At 36.0% G+C, this 23383-nt stretch overlaps 2 protein-coding genes across 7 annotated transcripts in view; both read right to left on the bottom strand.

Annotated features, from left to right (window-relative positions):
• Positions 1–8038, bottom strand: part of LOC558300 (E3 ubiquitin-protein ligase TRIM39) — a 30687-nt gene extending 22649 nt beyond the window's left edge. For 2 of the 3 annotated variants that reach the window (XR_012400730.1, XM_073943938.1), the window contains exons 1-3: positions 7514–8038; positions 5351–5524; positions 3183–3278 (exon numbers count right to left, since the gene is read on the bottom strand). Coding sequence is in view for 2 of the 3 variants with exons in the window: in XM_073943938.1 (XP_073800039.1) it covers positions 3183–3278; positions 5351–5524; positions 7514–7834 (591 nt within the window). In the remaining variant the exon portion in view is untranslated. Of the gene's footprint in view, positions 1–1661; positions 1762–2873; positions 2995–3182; positions 3279–5350; positions 5525–7513 lie in introns of all 3 variants that reach the window. The other variant, XM_073943939.1, reaches the window with a different exon arrangement.
• LOC141381111 (zinc-binding protein A33-like) overlaps positions 1–23383 on the bottom strand; it is a 397850-nt gene that overhangs the window by 364352 nt on the left and 10115 nt on the right. For 2 of the 4 annotated variants that reach the window (XM_073943940.1, XM_073943941.1), the window contains one exon: positions 18957–20806. In XM_073943940.1, coding sequence (XP_073800041.1) covers positions 20553–20806 — 254 coding nt within the window. In that variant the 3' untranslated portion in view covers positions 18957–20552. Of the gene's footprint in view, positions 1–18431; positions 18539–18956; positions 20807–23383 lie in introns of those variants that run through there. The other 2 variants (XR_012400733.1, XR_012400732.1) reach the window with 2 other exon arrangements.

Genomic DNA, 23383 nt, shown 5'->3' with positions numbered 1-23383 from the left:
TTTCACAAATAAAATTATACATATTTAATGTATATCCATTATTAATAGCCTATCTAAGTTTTGCCCAGCTAGCGAAACCTGCAGGTAAAGGTAGCCTATAAGCATATTTTTTTCAGTGCATGCATTGACTGCATCGTCAATACATAGAATATAAGTATGTTTGTGGCATGATAAGCATAGACATGAGCATTATTCAGAACATAGCCTATATATTTATTTTTAAAATGTTATATTTAGAAATTAAAACTATATTAAATTTCAACTTGCAGTAATAATCTAAACATTAAACTTTGCCTCGATGTTGTGCACTTATCCTTTAACACACCTAAATCTGACGATTGTCCCTTACATGTATATTACATTTATAATGATACTCAAATTTATTTAATCAACTGACTGTTTACTTGTGAATAGTTTGTTTAGTTACACTACATTTAAAGTGATTTCTTTTTTTGACTACCTTGTAATTTACCATGTTCAGCCAAGATAAAGACATGCAGAAGTATAAATCAGCCTTTACATCAAATGCACGTGTATGGTGCGGCGCAGCCTGCGCGCAGTCGAATAGCCCTTGCCGTGGCGCATCTCTCCAAAAATGTAACTACACATCGCAACAACACGTAGCGCACGCTCTATTAGTGGGCTTGGTAGCGCTTACGTGTGTGGGCGGGGTTGAGAGCCACGCCAACCCATTGGAGCGAGTGTTTACAAGTGTAGAGTCCCATGAAATAGCTCCAGGTGGAAACTGTTGCTTTGTGTTTACCTTATGATTAAAGTTGTTGCATGACTGCCGGCTCCCGCCTCAGAATGAGCGAGTTTTATCTTCTTGTTCATTAAGGTAGTGTTCAGAAAAAACAAAACCCAAGCGAAGAAACTCCATACAGAGAGAACATATAAACCTACTGCTTTTGTAAGTGTTATTGTAGAACAACACAAACAGCGCGCACAAGTATAAGTGCTCAGCTGCACGCAGGGCAGGCGCCGTAGGTCACGCCAATCACTCAACGCAGAAGTACAAACCAGGCTTAAGGCCGAATGTGCATTGTGCAATTTTGAGCCAAATTCTGATGCGACTCTTCTTTGAAGCAAATTAAATTTCAACTTTGATATTTGCTGTGCTGTGTTGATGCAATGTACAGGAGGAAAAAAAAGGTGAATAACCTCTCTTGGTCGGCAGATAGTCGAATCATTTTATGGCAGGTCAAACATTTTGGTCGGCTCTCTTGAGAGAATCACGGAGTTGAATCAAAGTTGAACTCTGTGTTTGTGCTCTTACTGCACCCTAGTACTGTGAAAACTAGGGAAGCAACAATAACATTTAGTTATTCTTCACTTGTCACAAACCTGTTTGAGTTTCTTTGTTCTGATAAACACAACATAAGATCATTTGAAAAATGATGAAAACCGGTAACCATTGACTTCCATAATATGTTTTTCCTACTATGAATGTCAATGATTACTGGTTTCTAACACTCTTCAAAATATTTTGTCTTGTGTTCAACAGATAAAAGAAACTCAAAGGTTTGGAACCATGGAAACATGGTGAGTGAATAGTGAGTAAATTTCCTTTTTTGGGACTATTTAGATTTTTCAGAGCAACATATTCAGTTAAGAAACTATTTACTGTAATGTGTAGTAATAAATGTTTTGCAGTTACTTACCATAAAAATGTTGATGGAAAATTCCAACTGCAGTACTGGACAGAAAATGTGTTTAACCCCTGACCAAGGAACTCAGCAAAGGAAACTTGTTGTACAGTACCTCAAATGAAAGGAAGCACATGATTATCATTTAGGTTCAAAATTCAGCACAAGTAACAACACAACCAACTTCTTAATCAACATATTGTTTACCGATTAATTATATTAGGAAACATTAAGATAAATTACTTATTGAACAAATTGCTGAACGTGATTAATATGATTAAGATAATCGTCACTGCCTGATTGATACGATATAAAGTGGGTCAATAATAAAATAATAAAAATATGTCAATTTATTTTAACCACAATATTTTCCATGAAGTTTTAGCACTCGTCTGCATGTGTTTTACGTTTGAACAACTAAAGGATTGCTTCAGCTTATTTAAAGAATATTATTTTTGTTAAATTACATTATCGTTGATGTAAAAGGCACTTTATGAATATGGAAAAAGTCACATTAAGTTAACCTTGCGCTGGACGTTTATCGGTGGCTGATTAACACTTGCTGTGAATATAAGTTAGCCCATTAAGAGCATTATAACCCAAAGACATAATTACAGCATCTCACGTAAAAAAAAAATAAAGAACTGTATAAATGGACGCCCTTTACGTTAAAAGTTAATGTTACGCCAGTATGGGCACACATTCGACAACCTCCTAAGACAGTCAGTAGTGCCCTAACGCCAGACCAAATCGTTCTATAACAAAATCAGTATGGTACTGTCCGTTCACAACTATCTAAACGCATGTTTAATGTTAACCATAGTAAAAGCCACGGTAAATTCACAAAGGACTGAGCTAACGTTAGCAACGAAGCTTTTTTCGTTTGGAATGGCGGATCACGGACACTGTCGTCACACCAAAGAAAATGCTTATTCTCTTGAAAATAGCCATTCACTTCATTAAAAATATTATATATCAAGTCTACATAACTACATTCTTGCTAAAAAGAATCTTTAATATATTCTGCGACATAAAAGCGAGATTTGTCAAACCGTGTGTAACGTTAACTGTTAGCTTAACTTGCGAGCGCGCTCGACGGCTGGTCGCCGTGAAATTTAAAAACGACCAAAATAGACAGTCCGAACGAAAGACCATTTTATGCGTCTATGTTACCCACAAAGTTTTTTATGTAATAAACAGTCTGGTACAATATAAAATGTGACTTACTGTGCAAATGGATGTACAAAACTCCGGCTCTGGCGTCTTGCTTCAATCTGACTGGATTCTGTAAAACTTCCTTTGGGCTTTGGCGCCGAGGCAACGGAACATAATGCGCATGCGCACAAAGCTAACATAATTTTTTCTAATAGACTTTAATTAATTAATTTAGATTGGTTTAAAACACATCTAATTCACTTAAAACCGATTAAAAATAATTTAATAAAATCAACAACTAAATTAAATTGTTTAAAATAAACTAAATTGAATTATGTTTAATTTAATAGAGGGCTAAATCATTTTTTTCAGTGTACTCACCTTGATGTGTTTAGCTGATTCCTCAAACTCTCCTTTAATGTTTTCTTTGTGTTTGCGATTCTCTTCTAATGTCTTCATTTTTGTTTTGAGCTTCTCCTGGAATTGAAAAGAAAAGATAAAACACCTATTGCGAAAAGCAGACAGATGGTGTTAAAAAGAAACATTAAACTAGTAGACTGACTTCAGTAGTGCAGGGGTCACCAGTTTTGGTCCTGTGGGCTGATGTCCCTGCAGAGTTTAGCATCAACTTGCCACAACACACCTGCCTGGAAGTTTCAAACTTACCTTAGTAAGACCTTAATTAGGATTGAGGTTGAACTCTGCAGGACTCCGGCCCTTCAGGAACAAGGTTGGTGATCCCTGATCTAGACTGACTTCAGATTCTATTGGTATTGTGATCATGCTTTCACTTTACTGATAATATCAATAATCATAATGATCTTGTGGTTGTTCAGAATCAAACCAGGCAATGTTTGAAAACAAAATGAACGTCAGAACCACTTTAAACACACAAGCATCAAGAATCAGCAGATGTGTCTCAACAATAGTAATATGTTTCATGCAGCAGTGCTACAGTGTTTTGTAGAAGTCTGACAGAGAAAAAGTCAGGCAGATAAGTAATAAATGAAGCTACTGATGCTGTTTTTGAGTTGTTTATTGGTTCTCTGATGAGATTTTGAGAGATTCTGGGCTCTATCATACACCCAGCGCAATGTGCGACGCAACTGTTGTTTGTTGTCGTTTTGAGGCATTGCGCCACACTGTTTAAATAGCAAATGCATTTGTGCTCATATGTGCGCTTATAGGCGTTCTAATCTAAAAAAGCAAGCTTGTTTTGGCGCGTTGCTATTTTGAGAAACTGTAATAGTCTGTTCTTTAGACCAGAACAAAGCCGGTCTATTGTCCATTGCAGAGTGCGTAAATTGTGCGCCTCGCTTGCACACTGCTTAATACACACAAGATGTAGAGCAATTCGCAAATATCTTTTAAAATAAAATATTAAAGATACATATAGGATATATTAGGGATATACTGTATATAGGATATAAAGGATTAAAATATTACAAAACATATTATTATCTAGCCTACATAAATATAAAAACCACTGCCTTCATGCCTTCTTCATCTCGGGGGGCTTTTTTAGTTTATTCATAACAACTTGCTTTTGTATAATGTTATTATTATTAGCAGTATTATTTATTATATCCATATTTATATTTGTTTTATTAAAAACAAGCTTAGTTTTGCCCACCTGTCAGGTTTTAGACCATATGGGGCACAGCATGTGTTTTAGGATATAACTCAGGTTTTTGAGCACATTTTTTTATTATTGTTCATTTATTCGTTTGCTGGAAATTAGAACTGAATTTAGAAATAGTTTTGAAACAAAAATTTGCGCTTAACAAACAAATTAATTATTTAAAGGCTAATTGATGTCTGTGCGTACAACACGTCTTCCTATCCACGAGAGCAAAAGTGAAAGTAGATAATTTATCTCTCATTCTCTCGCTGCAGATGCTCTGTTTAACTGTTTTCTTGCTAGTGAAATGCTCAGTTTTTCACTTACACTTTACGTCATGTAAATAGCAAATGCGCTCTTGGCGTGACGCAGCTGGCTCTTAACGGGAATGGGAGATGAGACTCTAATTGGTTTATTCTCAAAACACACCTATAACTCATTAAGAAAATAAACTCAACCCTTTTAGACCATGCGCCACGGCGCAAAGCAGAATTTTTCGCCGTTAAAGCTCTTCAGTGATTCTGCTCAATCAACACTAAATCACTCAGTTAATTTAACTTCAACACAAATGGAGTAGCTTTACTGAACTCATAAATGTTATTTTTCAAACTTAAATGGTTCGAGGTTTCCTCAAATGGACTGATCAAGCTCTATTGACTCTTAGAGGTTTTACAGTGTACGGCTAGCTGTGATCTGAAGACTCCATGTCAGTTTCTTTGCCTCCACACTTTGCATTTTTAATATATATGTTCTGTCAAATAAAAGTCCTTTACACAAGATAATTTATATTTATTTGATGTTTCCTTGTATTTGATAACAAATGTTATTTTAAGTTATACAAAATGACAATATAGAATGCATAAATAGTATAATATCAGTTTATTACCATTTATAGGCATTTAAACATGAAATAAAAGAAATGACTTGCCTTATATGTTGAAGCAGCTTCACTGATGGATTTAAATGTGTGACTGGTGTGTGTTTCAGCATAAACACACTCTACACACACAGGCTGTTTATCCTCCTGACAGAAGAGCTGGAGTTTCTCATCATGTAAACCGCAGATCTCCTCTGACTCTGATGAACTTCTCTCTTTTGTCTCCTTCAGGAATGATGAACACAAGTTTATTAAAAAGATTTCTCAACTAAAAGAGGTAAAAAACACACCAATTTTATACATAAACACACGTTTTATTGTTTGTGTGTTTGAACTTAATACAAAACAATGTTAGAGCCACAACACCATAAACAAAGCCATCGTTTCCCCAATTCCCCAAGTATTGCAAACATCAGTGACAGCTTTAACTGACAGACATTTACACAAGATAGTCTACAAAGCTAGAAATATTTAGTTCTCTACATGATCTGAGAATATTACCAAGCAATGTTGCAGTACTGTTTTCGGCAAGTAGTTTTATTTTAGCTCCCAGAACATTCTCTTAAAAGATAGGAAAACATTTTCTAACACATTGTAACCACATTCGCTGGTAATAATTTTAGAACATTATATTCCAACATTCTTATAACGTTATTAGTGGGTATCATTTTCTTTAATTTCAGAGAATGTTCTCTTTAATAGTAAGAAAACATTCTCTAAATACATTCTAAATACGTTTAAAGTAACATTGCTACAACATTATACTCTTAACGTTTTAACATATTGTTTTATTTCTCTTCCCAGGACATTCTCTTAAAAGATAGGTAAACATTCTCTAAAACACTCTAAACCTGGTAACATTGTTGAAACATTATACTATAACCTAATTATAACATTTCAAGGTATTGCTTTATTTTACTTGCCCGACCATCCTCACAAAAGACAGGTTAATGTTCTCTAAAATATTCTAATCCTGTTTAATGGTACCATTGTTAAAATATAATACTCTAACATTTTCAGCAGGTATTTTGTTCTAGTTGCCAGAAAGCCTCCCATAAAGTCACGACAGTATTCTGTATTCTACATGTTTGTTAATAACATTGTTTGTTTTCTTTTTTGTTTCCAAAATGTACAGTAGCGATATGACAGACACAAAACACTCTCTATAACCATTTAAAATGTTTCATTTTACTGTAGCAATGTGAACGAGAAAGTTTAAAGCACTGCATTTTCTTAAATTCTTGTGCTCATTGTATAACGTGTGTAACACATAAAACTAAAAAAGAAAACAACTTTAAAAAATCAGGTTTATTTAAAACCAGAATAATTTGCTGACACATATTACAATTACAATTTTACTAATTGTATGAAATACTAATCAATTGTCACTTTAATTCTTTAACATAGGTTTTACTTATGTGTCTGCAATAAGTTTTTGAACATAACATTTTATATATTTTAATAAGTACAGGTTAAAAATTTTTTGTCTTTCTGTCTTGTTATTGAAAATAAATGATGTTCTTAAAACATTTCTCTACTGTGACTGTGAGAATGTTCTTACTTTGGTTTTTATGAAACATTGTGAAAACCTTTTCTAAGAGAACATTGTTTAATCTGGTGCCATTTCAATAATCTTAAAATGTTGCAGATAAAATGTAGCTAGCTTTGTTCAAACGTCTTATTGCTAGAACATTCTTCAAAGAACATTCCACATCTCACATCTCAATGATGTTTATAAAACATTTCTCTAATGTGACTGTGGGAATGTTCTTACTTTGCTTTTATGAAACATTGTGAAAATGTTTTCTAAGAGAACATTGTTTAATCTGGTCCCTTACCAACATTTTCAAAACACTGCTAGAATGTTCTTGTACATTGTTTTGGGAATTAATTGTTTTTTTTTTTTTTTTGAATGTTCATTTGATATTACATTAAAATGTTTTTTTTTGTTAATGTTTGCCAAAGTTGAGAGAACATTCCCTACTTCCCTTCTAGCTTGGTAGACGGCTCACTGTGAACTGAAGCTAACTAAAGTCTGTGTTTCTTTGCCTCCATATTGTGCATTTGAATAGTCTAGTCTAGCCATGATTATTCCTTACATATTTGATATTTAGCTGGACAAAATGACAGAAATGTTGGATGCGTACATGTTATAATATCTGTGTTTATTACTATTGATAGTTCATTAAATATGAAACAAGATGTCTGACTTACCTTATATGATGAAATGAATCCTCTGATGGATCTGAATGTGTGATTGGTGTGTTCTTCAGAGTTAACACACGCTAAACACACATACTGTTTGTCCTCCACACAGAAGAGCTGGGCTTCCACTTTATGTAAAATGCACATAACTGGAGGAAGCTCTTGTGAGGATCTTCTTCGGCACATAGGACACTTCTTTGTTTTCTTGTCTCTCCAGGATGAGCGAAGACACTCTTTACAGTATCTGTGTTTACATGTTAAAACAAAAGGATCCTTGAAGTTTTCTTGACACACAGGACATGTAAGATCTTCTGCTGATGCTGAATCCATCTTCACTGCTGTCAAGAGTTTAAGCAATCAAATCTTCACTCTGACTCTAGACGATGATTTCACAATTTAATCACTACAAAAATCAAAAAGTTCTGTAAACTAAAACAAATTTCTCCAAAATCCTTCTTGAAAAGGGTGTTCTTCAGTTTTAGACCGAGACAAAGTGAAAGCTCTACAGACGAGAGAAGGAAATCAGTCTCTTGTGTGTGAGTTTAATGACAGGGTGGAGTTTGTTGATCACATTCAGTTTGTCAAAACAGGTCAGACGAGTTATTTTTCAGATTACATTTCAAATGAACTTGCTCTGATCTTTCTGAACCCACAAAACATCAAGAACATTTATTAGAAACACTCATGACGTATTGTGAATTTGATTCACAACCAAACATTGAGGAAGTCACAGACGAGAGCAACATTATCAGACACGTAAATCCAGATTCAAGTTCTCATCTGTTTTGCTTCATTCTTTGTCAACAATTATAAAATCGGGGTGGCACAGTGGCTGCGTGGTTAACACTTTGGCCTCACAGCAAGAAGGCCGCTGGTTCGAGTTCTAGCTGGGCACCTAGAGTCCAAACACATGCACTTTATAGGTGAATTGGGTAAACAGAACTGTATGAGTGTGTGTGATTGTGAGCCTGTATAGGCATTTCCCAGTACTGGGTTGTGGCTATAAGGGTATCCGCTTCATGAACCACATGCTGGAATAATTGTCGGTTCATTTCACTGTGGCAACCCCTGATAAATAACAGACTATGCTGAAGGAAAACGAATAAATAAATAATAAAATCCTGAGCCAAGCTAATGATAATAGAAATGTGTTCAGAGATGTTTATTCATTTTTACTAACACAATACTCATGTTTTCACTTCAGTTGAATCAAGAAAGCAATATTTGTTGGGGGAAATTATTTGCAATTATACAAATTGACAAATTGTGCTGTTTTGGAGAGAAAAATAACTCTAAATAACAATATTATTATTGTATATACTCAAAAAGAATTTCAGATAAATTAATGTGTTACTTCATCACTTTATCATTATTAAAAGTTGTCAGGGCTGAGATCACAGTCTTATAATGCAATTCAAAAGCAAAGATACAACTTCCTCTGCCAATCACATGCAACTGTTAATAACAAATATGTTTCAGTGTAGAGACAGCCTGAATGAAGTCTGCATGAGAAATGTTCAACAGATTTACTCATGTAAAGCACTCAAGGAATGTGCTGTGTTCTTCTGAAAATAGACATGAGAGGAGAGAAAAGACATTTAAATTAGCAAAACTGAAAAAAAATAAATAAAAGTGTAAAAATAAATCTAGATGAGAACTGTGTGCAGATATGTGGGAATATTATGTATTTACATTAGTGGGTTTTTAAAATTACAGATAACAAACAGATAATAACAGCACTGCATTGGTTATGAGCCAAACAAAATAGCAACTGATATGCCTACAACTTAAGACAGGTAAGGCCTGAGGGGAAAAGTGTTATTATGCCTAAGATGTTCTAAACCTTACAAAAAAGAAGTATCTTGTCATTAAGCACACTAACAGTAATATTAAGTAATATATTAAGTAATATGTTAATAACTAAGTAATATAATAAGTCATATGTTAATAATTAAGCAATATATTAAGTCATATGTTAATAATTAAGCAATATATTAAGTCATATGTTAATAATTAAGTAATATATTAAGTCATATGTTAATAGTTAAGCAATATATTAAGTCATATGTTAATAATTAAGCAATATATTAAGTCATATGTTAATAATTAAGCAATGTATTAAGTCATATGTTAATAATTAAGCAATATATTAAGTCATATGTTAATAATTAAGCAATATATTAAGTCATATGTTAATAATTAAGCAATATATTAAGTCATATGTTATTAATTAAGCAATATATTAAGTCATATGTTAATAATTAAGCAATATATTAAGTCATATGTTATTAATTAAGCAATATATTAAGTCATATGTTAATAATTAAGCAATATATTAAGTCATATGTTAATAATTAAGCAATATATTAAGTCATATGTTAATAATTAAGCAATATATTAAGTCATATGTTAATAATTAAGCAATGTATTAAGTAAAATGTTAATAATTAAGCAATGTATTAAGTCATTTGTTAATAATAAATTAATATATTAAGCAATATGTTAATAATTAAGCAATGTATTAAGTCATTTGTTAATAATAAATTAATATATTAAGCAATATGTTAATAATTAAGCAATGTATTAAGTCAGTTGTTAATAATTAAGTAATATATTAAGCAATATGTTAATAATTAAGCAATGTATTAAGTCAGTTGTTAATAATTAAGTAATATATTAAGCAATATGTTAATAATTAAGCAATGTATTAAGTCAGTTGTTAATAATTAAGTAATATATTAAGCAATATGTTAATAATTAAGCAATATATTAAGTCATATGTTAATAATTAAGCAATGTATTAAGTAAAATGTTAATAATTAAGCAATATATTAAGTCATATGTTAATAATTAAGCAATATATTAAGTCATATGTTAATAATTAAGCAATGTATTAAGTAAAATGTTAATAATTAAGCAATATATTAAGTCATATGTTAATAATTAAGTAATATAATAAGTAATCTTACGTATACCTTCATGTAGTACAGCAACAGCCTTAATATAGTACACTAGCACATGAAGTTCACTAACAGCCATGTACTACTAGTACTGTAGTATACTTGTGCTTACCACTTGAAAACTGCTTGGGACAAAATAGGACCAAATTTGGTACTGTTAGTATATCAGTAGTAAACTTTAAATGCGCAAGAAGTCCACAATCAGGCTTTTTCATTATGAGTATACTAGTAGTTTGCTTGTCTAATACGTGACTAAACTTGTGTTTCTTAAGGGGCATTCCAAAGAAATCAGTTGCGTCTGCCTGAGGGAAGAGGTGTGAACTATGGATGATTGTACTCATTCTGAAGATATTTGAGGTATAGTGTTATTGCTGCAGGCTGTGCAGTTGCACGCTATAAACGCTCAGGGTTGGACTGGGATACAATTTAAGGATGGAAAATTCCACTCCCACCCAGGCCATACTTTGTTAGATAAACTATCACAGTCTGGGTGTTTGGTAAATGGTACAGTATATAAACTAGTGGTGGGCCGATATCGGATGTATACCTGGCTGAATTGCACTGTAGGTGGCGAGAACGAGTCTTCGAACTTGTGTGTATTCCTATTGTAAAATTACCACATCAAACAAGACGTGTTAACATATATGCAGTTCACTAGAGTGAATCTGATTAATGTTAGCTCCACATCGAACTATCAGACTGACACCTGTAGAGTTTATGAGTCCAAGTAAAACATACAAATAAAATGGAGCGGGTGCTTTTTAAAATGAATGATGGTGAATGAAAGTCAAACCGGTGAGCCGTCTGACAAAAAAGTGCCCTTCTGAATCACAACAGCAGGACGCCCTTCTGGATCTTCCACTTACTTTAAAGACACTACTGACTACGCTTACATGGACATCTGTAATCTAGTTATTTGCCTGAATAGACAATAATATAATGAAGGTGTTTGTGTAGCCCTAAGTAAAAGAAACTGTAATAGAAACTGTCACCCCCCATCTTTTTTTTGTTTAACTATTTAATTTCATCTAATCCAGGAATAATGTAGTCTTCTATAACAATGCATGTGTATTACAGAAGTATAGTGTGATATTTATCCCTGTAAAACTCGGGTTCACCAGGAGAGGGCGCCCACGTTCCTTCCTATGTGTCGGTAGCTGAATCACGAGGAAGCAGTAGTTAGTGTATGGTTAGCTGCATTGCAGACACATCTAGCGTGCTCCTTAATCAAACGATGTTTTCCTCTGTGTTTTAACAGGTAAGATAATATTATTTACTGTAATGGTACACTGAAACATATATTGTTCATATGGAGATGCATTTATGTCCTGAGATATTAGATTAGTTGAGTTTGACCGTGATTTAATGGTGCCAAAATGGCGGAAGTGTTAAAAACTAATAGATTTCAATGTGAGCATAGAGAAACTAATGTAAACATGCGATTAACTGATACTATGAGACACCATGTTTAAACTTTTCGTGATCTTTATTAAGAGGGTTGTGTATGGTGATGTGCAGTAAGTTTAAACATGTGTGTGATTACAAAATAGCATGATTAGACCTTGTTTAGCATTAACTGTTAGCCATTACATTGAAAAAGACATTCAGAAAATACGGTTAAGAACAATTTCAGTTAGATTTAGCAGTAAAGGGTTTTCATTTATATTGATTTTGTGAGATTTTACATTAAGACATTAAAATTCAGTTAAAATATAGTTCATTAAGTAAGATTACATTTCATAGAGGTTAAAAAGTGCATTGATACAGCATTAAACAGTTATGTATGAGAGTTATGAAGAAATGTGACAAATAGGTATTTTGTGGTTGTTTATAGGTATTGTTTTATTCATTTGTAATAATACAAGTTAAAGGAGGTTGTGACGCACAAATGTGTTTAATTTGTTAATGTCTTATTTTATGCTGTAAGAAAGTGATCACAATACACATGTAGGTCTATTTTGTGATGTTAATTGTGATTCGATTTGGAACCTTTTTGAGTGTGATTTAAATAATAATAATATGTCAGTGTCAGGTATTTACTAAACAATTGCACTATAGGACAGGTTATTGTTTATAACTCTTAGGTGCCCACAGCATAAAAAGCAGTAGTCAGTGTATGGTTAGCTGCATTGCAGACACATCTAGCGTGCTCCTTAATCAAACGATGTTTTCCTCTGTGTTTTAACAGAAATAAATGTGTTGCTACAAGAACGGACTTTGTCTCCTTCTTGAAAGTGTAACATTTGCGTGAAGAGCTTTCATGTAAGAGTTTCCTGTAATTTTGGGTGACTTTAACTGCAGTTCGGCAGTTTCACATTCACTCATGAACATTTCATCCATGCCCCCGTGACAAACTGGGGTTCATTCATTCATTTTCTTGTCGGCTTAGTCGCTTTATTAATCCGGGGTCGCCACAGCGGAATGAACCGCCAACTTATCCAGCAAGTTTTTACACAGCGGATGCTCTTCCAGCCGCAACCAATCCCTGGGAAACATCCATACACACATACACTACGGACAATTTAGCCTACCCAATTCACCTGTACCGCATGTCTTTGGACTGTGGGGGAAACCGGAGCACCCGGAGGAAACCCACGCGAAGGCAGGGAGAACATGCAAACTCCACACAGAAACGCCAACTGAGCCGAGGCTCGAACCAGCGACCTTCTTGCTGTGAGGCGACAGCACTACCTACTGCGCCACTGCCTCGCCCCGACAAACTGGGGTATTAGACGCAAATAGGAGTAAGGACTGGTGAGAGTGTTATGAAATTTAATAACACATGCCAAATGGAAAGAAAAAACGTCAGCATTTCACGATATGCGTGTGTGTGTGCAGTCCTTTACTGACAGTCGTGTGTGTGGATTTTGTCAGAAAATATGGCAAAGTCCTGCATGATGATAATAGTTTGATCGCGTTGTTTACTTCAATAATGCCACTGATATCTGCACACTCCACATGTCTTAATTCCATTTCTGTTGAGTTCAGTTATGACTTCAGTCAGATTAAGGTAATCAAAAATCACTGTTTCCCAGAGATGGGTTGATCCTGGAAGGGCATCCTCTGCGTAAAAACTTGGTGGATAAGTTGGCGGTTCATTCGACAAGAAAATGAATGAATGAATGAAATCACTGTTTGGAGCTTATGTAGGCATACAGTTCAACATTAATGTTTAACTGAATGAACAGTTTGTAAACACAAGTACATCTTATTGAACTTCATTTATTTTCATCTCCTGTTATCACAGTAGAACAGTTTCTAAAGCAGTTTGTGATGCATTATGGAGGATGAGGAGAGCCCCTGGTCTAACACGCCACCTGGCTTAAGAAACACGCTCTCAAAGATGTACTTTTAGTCATTATTTGGGTAGCACACATATTCTGAATGCTTGGGCAGAATTCAAATCAGCCATTTTAATCTAGATTAATTTCAAGATTACAGTGAGATTAATCCAGATTAGTCCAAAGACATGTGGTATAGGTGTAAAATTTTCCAATATGTGTGCGTAGTTGAGGATGTATGGATGTTTACTAGTGATGGGTTGCAGCTGGAAGGGCATCCGCTGTGTAAAACATATGCTGGATAAGTTGGCGGTTCATTCCCCTGTGGATAAAGGGACTAAGCCGGGACTAAGCCGAAAAGAAAATGAATGAGTAAAGTGTAATCTAAGAGACAAGGACAGGTCATCAAGTAAAGGCAAACGGAAAATCCAAAATGCAGGCAAGAGTAACAGTTATCCAAATCAACATGCAAAGGGATTATCCAAAGATCCCAGGCAAAAGAGGTAAATCCAGACAATAAAAAGGTACAAGACTGAAACTAGAAAATGTTTTCTGGAGACAGCTGATGAAAAACTGACATTTTGATATGGTGTTGAGATCCTGAACCACAGAGGTTTCAAAGAATTGCTCCAAAGCTTGATTTAAAACACCCATGTCACATAACCAAACTTTTGATCTTTGAAGCATCAGGTTGTTTCACAAGCATTTTAAGACTTGGGCTGCATTTACACTGCAGATCTTGAAAGTCAATTTCTATTTTGTGACCGTATCTGATTTTTTTGATGACCAGCTTACATCATCTTTTTAAAGTGACTCGTATCTGTTTGTCTGCATTTACACAGCACACGGCAAAGGTGCAATGACCAGGAAAAAAAGAGCGGGCGCTGAATAACAGCGGATAATAAGAGCGTCCTTTTCTCCGTTACTGTATTTAATCTGTTTGCAGGGTTTCGTGTCTTAAAATTCTTTTTCACAAGTTGTTTTACTAAAGTTTATGACAGAAATGTTCTCATTTGGCCCTCTTCGGCCCTGTTCGTAGACATCTTAATGTAATATCCATGTAGTGATTTATGCAGGTGATGCATACAGTTGTTTTATATCAGTTTATATTGGTTACATGGCGGATATTGCGCTCTCTCGCTCTTATTAACATGCTTCAATGTCAGCCTGATCTCGCGAGGAAACGCAAGTATATTACGTTTTGTCAGTTTAGTGGCTAATTCGTACGATTTTAAAAAGGAGGCGTGGCACCCAAACCCATCCCTAACCCCAACCGTCAATCGGTGATGAGCAAATTGTACTAAATTGTACGAATTAGATCGTACGAATTCATACGAATTAGCCACTAAATATAAAAGTTACGAATTGCTATGAGATTGCGTTGCAAATACCTGTGCTATATGACAATTTAAAAGCTGTTTTAGTCCTCGTGTATGAGATTTAAGGTTTAGATTTAAGGTTTAAAGATGCGCGACTCCCAATGACTGGTGAAAATCTAATCTACCTGCTTACAATGTAGAAATGAGGACACAGATCCAATTCATCCGATAAATTTCCACATATTAACAAAGCCTGGATCTGATTTGGGTACATAGAAATCAATGTGATTTATTCCTGCTTGCACATACACAGGCCATATTCGATCTGTGCCACATGAGAGAAAAAAATTGGAACTAAGCCACTAACCATGCAGTGTAAATGCAGTCATGGTGTACCTGCCGAATCTGCATCTGAGTGATAAAGTTGGGAACGAACCATGCAACAGCACATAGCCTAGTGCAGTGTTTCCCAACCCTGTTCCTGTAGGTGCACCAACAGTACACATTTCCTAATCAAACAAGCCTGAATCAAGAACATAAGAAAAGACTTCAAAACCTGAAATGAATGGGTCAGAGAAGGGAGACATCCAAAATATGTACTGTTGGTGTGCCTACATGAACAGGATAGGGAAACACTAGCCTTGGGCACAGTGCACCAATATATAGTGCAACTACACTGCAGGTTTCAGAGCAATACTTTGGAAAATGGCCACTAGAGGTCACTGTAGAGATGGGTGTTATGTTTACATAGAAGCCTTGACACTTTTGCTTTGACTGTTTCTGCATTTCATAAAGATTTCCTCTGTCCACCTCTAGTAAATCTAGACAAGGCAGTTGAACATGGACTAGAGTTGCTAATGGTATGTGCAGGAAACAATACTCAGCCCAGAGTGAAGGGAAAGCATGTGTAAAGGCTGATTTATACTTCTACGTCAAAACGTATAGCCCTTTGCCGTGGCCATCGCCGTCACTGACGTGCACCTCTCAAAAAATGTAACTACACGTCGCAACGACGCGTAGCGTAAGCTCTGTGATTGGTCGGCTTGGTAGCGCTGACGAGTCTGGGCGGGACCGAGAGCCGCGCGAGCGATTGTTTACAAGTGTGGAGTCCCGTGAAGGAGCGCCGCATGGAAAGTTTTGTTTTGTGTTTACCTCATAGTTAAAGTTGCTGCACGTCCGCCAGTTCCTGCCTCAAAATGAGCGAGTTTGAGCCACTTGTTCATCCCGGAAGTGTTCAGGAAAAGCAAAAAAGTAGCGAAGAAACTCGACACAGAGGAACATTTACACCTCACTGCCAACTAGCGTTTTGGAAGTGTTAATGCAGACCAACAGAGACAGCGCGCAGAAGTATAAATGCACAGCCACGCGCGTTGCCTGCGCCGTGGGTTACGCCGGTCACCTGACGCAGAAGTATAAACCAGGCTTAACATGTTGACTCCTTCTTCAGCTCTCTGCCTTGTGATTTGGTATTGCGAGCCCAATTTTCCCAGTAAAGGCCTGGACACATTATTTGGTTGACACCTTTACTAAACTGAAATCTAAAATAATACAGCCCTTTTAATGGGTATTGTGCTGCAGGCATACAGAATTAACAGTGTGCTGGTCTCATACAGCTGTTGCATTACGTACATTTTATATGAAACGCAACAGTCGAACAAATGAACACACAAAGATTTACCTGAAGGTGAAATAATACAGCCGTCTTAGTGGCGCTGTGCTGCAGACATACATAATCTAAATGAAATCTAAAGTAAAATCAACCACATGATAGCCTTGCTAGTGAGCATCGTCCAATAGAACATAATGAAAAGCCAGTTTAAAATGTGATCTGAACCACAGATTCAAAACAAAAGATTCATTACAGTTTCGAGGCTTCATTGAACAGTGCTTGGAGAGCAGACATCGCTACTGATAGTTTCCCTCTAAAATCAAGCAGTCCTACAGATGCTTAATGTGCCAAAAGAAAAGTCCATCCTTTGCATAAATTATAAAGGTGTGTTTTTATGTATGAAACATAGGAATACTGTTTTTGTGTCTGGAGAACACTAAAACAAGACATGAGAAGAGAGATATCAAAACAATATGATATAATAAAATGTTACCAAAATACAGACAAAGCCAGGTAGAGATGTAATGTAATGTAATGTGTATTTATATAGCGCATTTATTGTGTATGGCCATACACCCAAAGCGCTTCACAATCATGGAGGGGGGGGGGTCTCTCCACACCACCACCAGTGTGCAGCATCCACTTGGAAGATGTGACGGCAGCCACAAGACAACGGCGCCAGTGCGCTCACGACACACCAGCTATTGGTGGAGTGGAGAGACAGTGATAGAGCCAATTCGGTGGATGGGAATGATTGGGAGGCCGTGATCGGTAAGGGCCGATTGAAGGACTTTGGCCAGGACACCGGGGTTACACCCCTGCTCTTTACGAGAAGTGCCATGGGATTTTTAATGACCACAGAGAGTCAGGACCTCAGTTTAACGTCTCATCCGAAAGACGGCGCTCGCTGACAGTATAGTGTCCTTTTCACTTTTCACGTTATCTTTGATTCTGTGTAGCCTAATGTAGAATGAGGTAAAATTGGAATTTGGAGCTTAAAAGATGGTAAAGTAGGCATTGATGATACTGATTCATTTTAACTGGTTTAACAGCCCTGGAGCTTACCTGACTCTAAATTGTTTGATTTTGTTTGATTACACTTTATTGTCTCCAATGGGAAAATTTGCAACCTAAGCTCATTCTGAAAACGTAGCCCCGTGGACGTTTCTGGAGACCGCGATTTACGTGACCGGAGGTACGTAAAGGCCGCGTTTAGTTTTTTTCGAGCGAACGCTGCGGGGGGGTGTGGCGCCGCTTCGCCCCTTCTCTTCGCGCTCACCTGCCGACGGCTCGCCTCTGAGTGGAGGGCTTTCCCCATGCAACCAGTTTGTCCGCTTAGCTCACAGCGTTGCGTCGGCGGAGCGGAGGCTCCGGACGAGGAGGAGCCGGCCGCGGTGGACGACGACCGGGATCGAGTCCGGGGAACAGCAGGTTCCAGAAATCAGGTAAGACGATAAACGGAATCCGAAAAATAAGGGCGAGAACGCGGCGGGATCCAAAAACGCGGTCGAAATCGAAGACGAGGGCTTTTGCTTTTTTTTTTTTTTTTCTGGACGGCTTTTGCGAACCGTCGCTCAGGTTTAGGGAAGGAGGAGGAGGAAGAGGAGGGCGGCCGAGTCGGCCGATCCGGCGGCTTTTCGCGCGAGAACGACGCGGGCGCGAACAGCGCGCGCTCCCGAGAGGCGCCCGAGATGCGAAAAAGCGTGCACAGCGGCCTCTCGCGGATCCGCGAAAACAAAAAAATGCTCGAATACGTACCTCCCGGGACGTAAATCACGGTCCGCAGAAACGTCCGCGGGGCTACGTTTCCACAATGAGCCCGGGTTGAAAATTTGCCTTGAACTATAGGCCCACATGTGCATACACTGAAAACCAAAAAAAAAAAACAACAACAGACATTAAAAAATAAAACACACAAATCATCACAAACATTCAATCATTAACAAATATTACATATTTAAAAGTCTAATTGATGTAGGTAAAAAGGTTTTCGGTAACACTTTATAATAACTACACACTATGAACCATTGATCAAGCATGAGCAAATAGTGAATGCATTATCTGTTAAGCATTAACTGTATATTAATAAACGTTAGTAAGCAGCTTATAACTGCAGCTACAAATGCTGTACTCTTTATGCTGTACTTAATATTAGGGCCAGACGAAATCTGCGGACATTTTTTGCTATTTCTGCAGAGAATTTTGTTAAAAATCTGTGTATTTATGTGGAATAATTTTGGGAGAATCATAACAAAAAAATTCATATATGAAGTAAAAAGTACTACCTTTTTTAAAAACTTTTATTTAATGTTAATTATGCAAATGGAATTAGAGCCACTTTATTTGGTAAACAAAGCAAGGTTCTCATAATATATCTACTAAACGACAGAAAATATTACTGTACAAACCATATTGCAAATAAATCATATATATGTTCATACTAGTCAATAATTATACTGAAATTAATTAAAAAATGGAATAATTATGAATTCACACACATTTACACAAGTAAACAAACAGAATCAATGATGGGCTTAAAATCTGCTGAATTCTGCGTGTGCAGATTCTATGTGGGCCTACTTATAACCACATTGCTTGATAATTGTACTTCAATACTTTGTTAACGATTTATTCGTCATTACTAAATTAAGTATTGCATATTCACAAAGCAGTTATTTAAGCATAGTTGGTGGTTTTTAAGACCATTCAGAAAGAGTTAGTAAATGATTAATAAACTATTCAAATGAACATATATAATTCTTATTATTCAGGCATTTTTTAATAGTTAATTTGTATGTTAATAAATGCTTTATTAACTCAACTTCATCCAGTTTTGTGACCTAATCTGAAGTAAGGATCAATTATGCTTTATAAATGACAAGGCTCAGTCCTTAACTGTCATTTATAAGGGATTTATAAAGCATGAATAGTCCTCACTTTAGATCTGGATGAAGTTGAGTTAATAAAGCACCAACTGGGTCCAACACCTATTTGTCCCAGAATGCAATGCGATTGTGACCTCACAACAGTGTAGTTCCCAAGTGCTCAAGGGTTTAGAACACTTCATTTAAACCCACTTGTGTGGCAGAATATATGACGGAAGTTAGCAAGTGAAGGGTGTTAGGACTGTGTTTTGTGTTTCTTGGTGTTTGATTTGATTTCTAGATTGGGGTCGTGCTTACAGCGCACCTGATGCTGGTTAGCGCCCTTATTTAAACCCCGGCAGAGAGTTTGTCGGGGCCGCTGTCCATTCACTTGGCAGTTGGCCAGAGCTGCGCTCCAATTTGGGCATTATGCTTTGTTTCGCATCCAAACACTATCACTGACAACACTTACCACATCCATAAACTTGCATTCCACACCAATTGAACATGCTGATACTGATAATTTGATTATATCATTTAAATTGAGTTAAATAAATCTTTTTTTTTAATTATTATACTTCGCCTTGTCGTCTCCCTTACTATGTTACATCCCTGAGCCAGGTGTAACAAGGGCATAAAAAATGGGGCCGGCATGTAGCCCAAGACCTGAAACGGGTGTCTCAAACAAAAGAGAGATAAGTTCAAATTGAATTGAAACTCACCCGGCTAACCAGCTTCATGGTATAGCCTTTAGTCCAGACCTACAGCTGTAACTACTGCATGGTAAGATTCTCGGAGTGGAAGTAAAATCACAATTGAGGAATGGAAAGACAGACTCATTGAAGGAGGCTCTGAATGTGTGTAGAAGTGTGTTTGTTTGAGGATCAGAAAAACGCACTGTTCCTTTATCAAAGTCCAGTTCAACTCTCACAAACTCGAGCTTCTGTTTAATACGGAAACCTGGCAATTCAGTCTTTTTTTCTGTATGATACCACACACACCAGACACCAGTCTTTTAGAAAAGGTTTCCCTTTCTCTGGTTTGATGCTGCAGTTACTCCAATATTCCAGCCTGAACTGTATTTCACCTCCACATCCCAGCTGTGTCTTCCTGAGCTAAAACTCTCTGAACCCAGAACACTGATATAACAGTCGAATCGCTCTGGATTATCAGGAACAGGTTGTTCGTTCTCAGTCCCTCTCGTGCTGGTTAGATCTTCAGACACAATTAAAGATGGGTGTGCTGTGTTTGGATCCAGAATCACAGGAACTGAAGAGACAAAATTAACAGCCGCTAATAATTAATATCATATTTCATATCATTAATATTATATAATCAAACCATAATAGAGTGAACTGTACACATATTATAAATGCTATTTAAAGAAAATCACTTCATTTCTTTAAAGAAACTTTAGTAAAAGAAGCATTACTGATCGAAAAAAATGTTGTTATTGAGAGAATTACATACTTTTTCATCTAATTTGCAACTTGATATTGCTATGCTGTAAAAACATTGATATTTACTGGTATTTTGAGTATACCAGAGTATATTATATTATATATAATATAATTCTCATTTTTCCAATCTCATATTATTTTTAAAGAGTACAACTGCTCTATTTCTTTGTAAAGTCTTTTTTTAATGCTTTTTTTTTTTTTTGATGAAGCGTTAAACATAAGTGAATTACATGTTAGGTGAATGCAAAGACGTGAATAGACGTTCGCTCAAATGAAGCTGGCGAGTTGAGCATTTTGTGCGTTTGACCCGCGGTGCCCCGAGGGGAAATCCTCTTGCCGACACCTGACAACAGTTCATCAAACTGGGCTCTGCTCAGTCTGAAGCACCGCAGTAAGCCTCCATCATCCATACATGTATATCATTTCAGCAGGAGTTGATGAACTCACAGAGCTGGGTGCACCTCTAAGAGGACCTAGTGGACTCAGACACAACGCCAAATCTATGCTGTTTTTCAGACTTCATAAAGCACTTAAAGTGGCTATTGTCTCAACAAAATCAATATAGCCATATCCAAGCTAGAGTCATCGGGCAGACAGAAGCCCTGTGTCAGGGTTTTGCCCTTTGTTATTTGATTTTTTTCCTGTAATGTCCTTTTTTGTCCACTAGATGTCATTCTATTCTTTTCCTTTTTTGTATCCGTAATCACTGTCATGATTTGACATGTGCCTTGTATTTATGTGCCTTGTATATATATATATATATATATATATATATATATATATATATATATATATATATATATACACACACACACACACACACACACACATATATATATATATATATATATATATATATATATATATATAAATATATATATATATATAAATATATATATATATATATATATATATATATATATATATATATATATATATATATATATATATATATATATATACACACACACACATACATACGGTTAAAGTCAGAATTATTAGCCCCCCTTTGAATTTTTTTCTTTTCTTTCTATTTATTTATTTAAATACTTATGGCATTTTTCAAAATAAAGAATAATTATAGACTTAAAAATATATTTAAAATGAATTTACCATGTTATTTATTAAAGTAATCAATAGTTTTCCCTTAAGTGCTACAAGCCCATATTATTATTTCAAGTCCAAAGATATGCTCATGAAATGTGTTTTGATATTTGTATGTATAGTTTTGTATTTAAAATACTTATTTTCTGAATTGTGTTGAATCTTATTAAAGCACTTGCTGACAACATTACCAATGTTTTCTATCTCTCTCTGAATGCAATTATGACTGTTTAGCCATCATTTATACTTACGCCTGTTTCACACCGCAAGCGTCAGCAGTAGCAGCACGCAGGCGTTTGCCTTTCACACCAGCTGCGTCTGCAGCGCGCAGCTCTTCGGCAGCTGCTGCAGAGATCAACCTATCTCTGTCTATTCTATCTAGTTACCCATGTCTCTCTATATACAAATACACTTTTTAAACTTTTCATCTGCACCACGGCCCCTCCTATGCTGTTTCTTTAACCTGCAAATGTTTATTTTACAAATTTTATAGATCAAATAGTGCTGTATGCTTCTCAAGCTAACTTATATGAGAAGTGTCTACAGTCAGAGGACAATCGCCTGTGATATCATATCAAATGTTTTTTGATTATCAAGTTGCTGTAGACCTAGTTATAATAATAATTATACAATATAGTTATAATGATATTTATACATGATCAAACTAGTGTTACTTTCTCCGCTTCAGTGATGTCCAGCGGCAGAATAACAGCTCGTTAATTCATGCTCGTGCAGATGATGAGACGGACAAAAGTAACCAATGCATGCCATTCTTTTACTTATTTTCGTGTTGTCAGATTCACAGTGCAAACAGCTCCCGGTAGGAATAACTCGAGTGAACATAAAACAAAGATGATTAAAACTTTCTTCCTCTGCTCAGCTGCACAGAACACAGCGAGCTCACATCATCCAGCATGTGTGTCGAACTACACTACCCACAATACACTTCGCTATGGACTACAAATCCCGTAAATATTCCATTTCCCCTCTCCTACAACACTAGTGTGCAACTTAAGCAAAACTGACAGTAAAATAGTTTTACATTTGGTTTTGTAGTTTGGGCCTAAATAAATGTTTGTTGCCATTTTAAATCGTTTTAAGTTAATTTGAATGACTATATATAAACCATTTGACATTATTAACGCATTTATTGGGTAAAATTGCTACTTTTTACTGTCATTCAATGAGTTTTGGTCATTATCAAAGCACTGTCACTTTAATTGAGCGTGAGCAGCGCGTCAAAAATAGACCCAGCGCCGAAACTATCGCTGCACTGCTGCTT

Source organism: Danio rerio, chromosome 3 (genome assembly GCF_049306965.1).
Source record: "Danio rerio strain Tuebingen ecotype United States chromosome 3, GRCz12tu, whole genome shotgun sequence".
NCBI lineage: Eukaryota > Metazoa > Chordata > Actinopteri > Cypriniformes > Danionidae > Danio > Danio rerio.
This window is presented reverse-complemented; position numbering and strand designations above follow the sequence as displayed.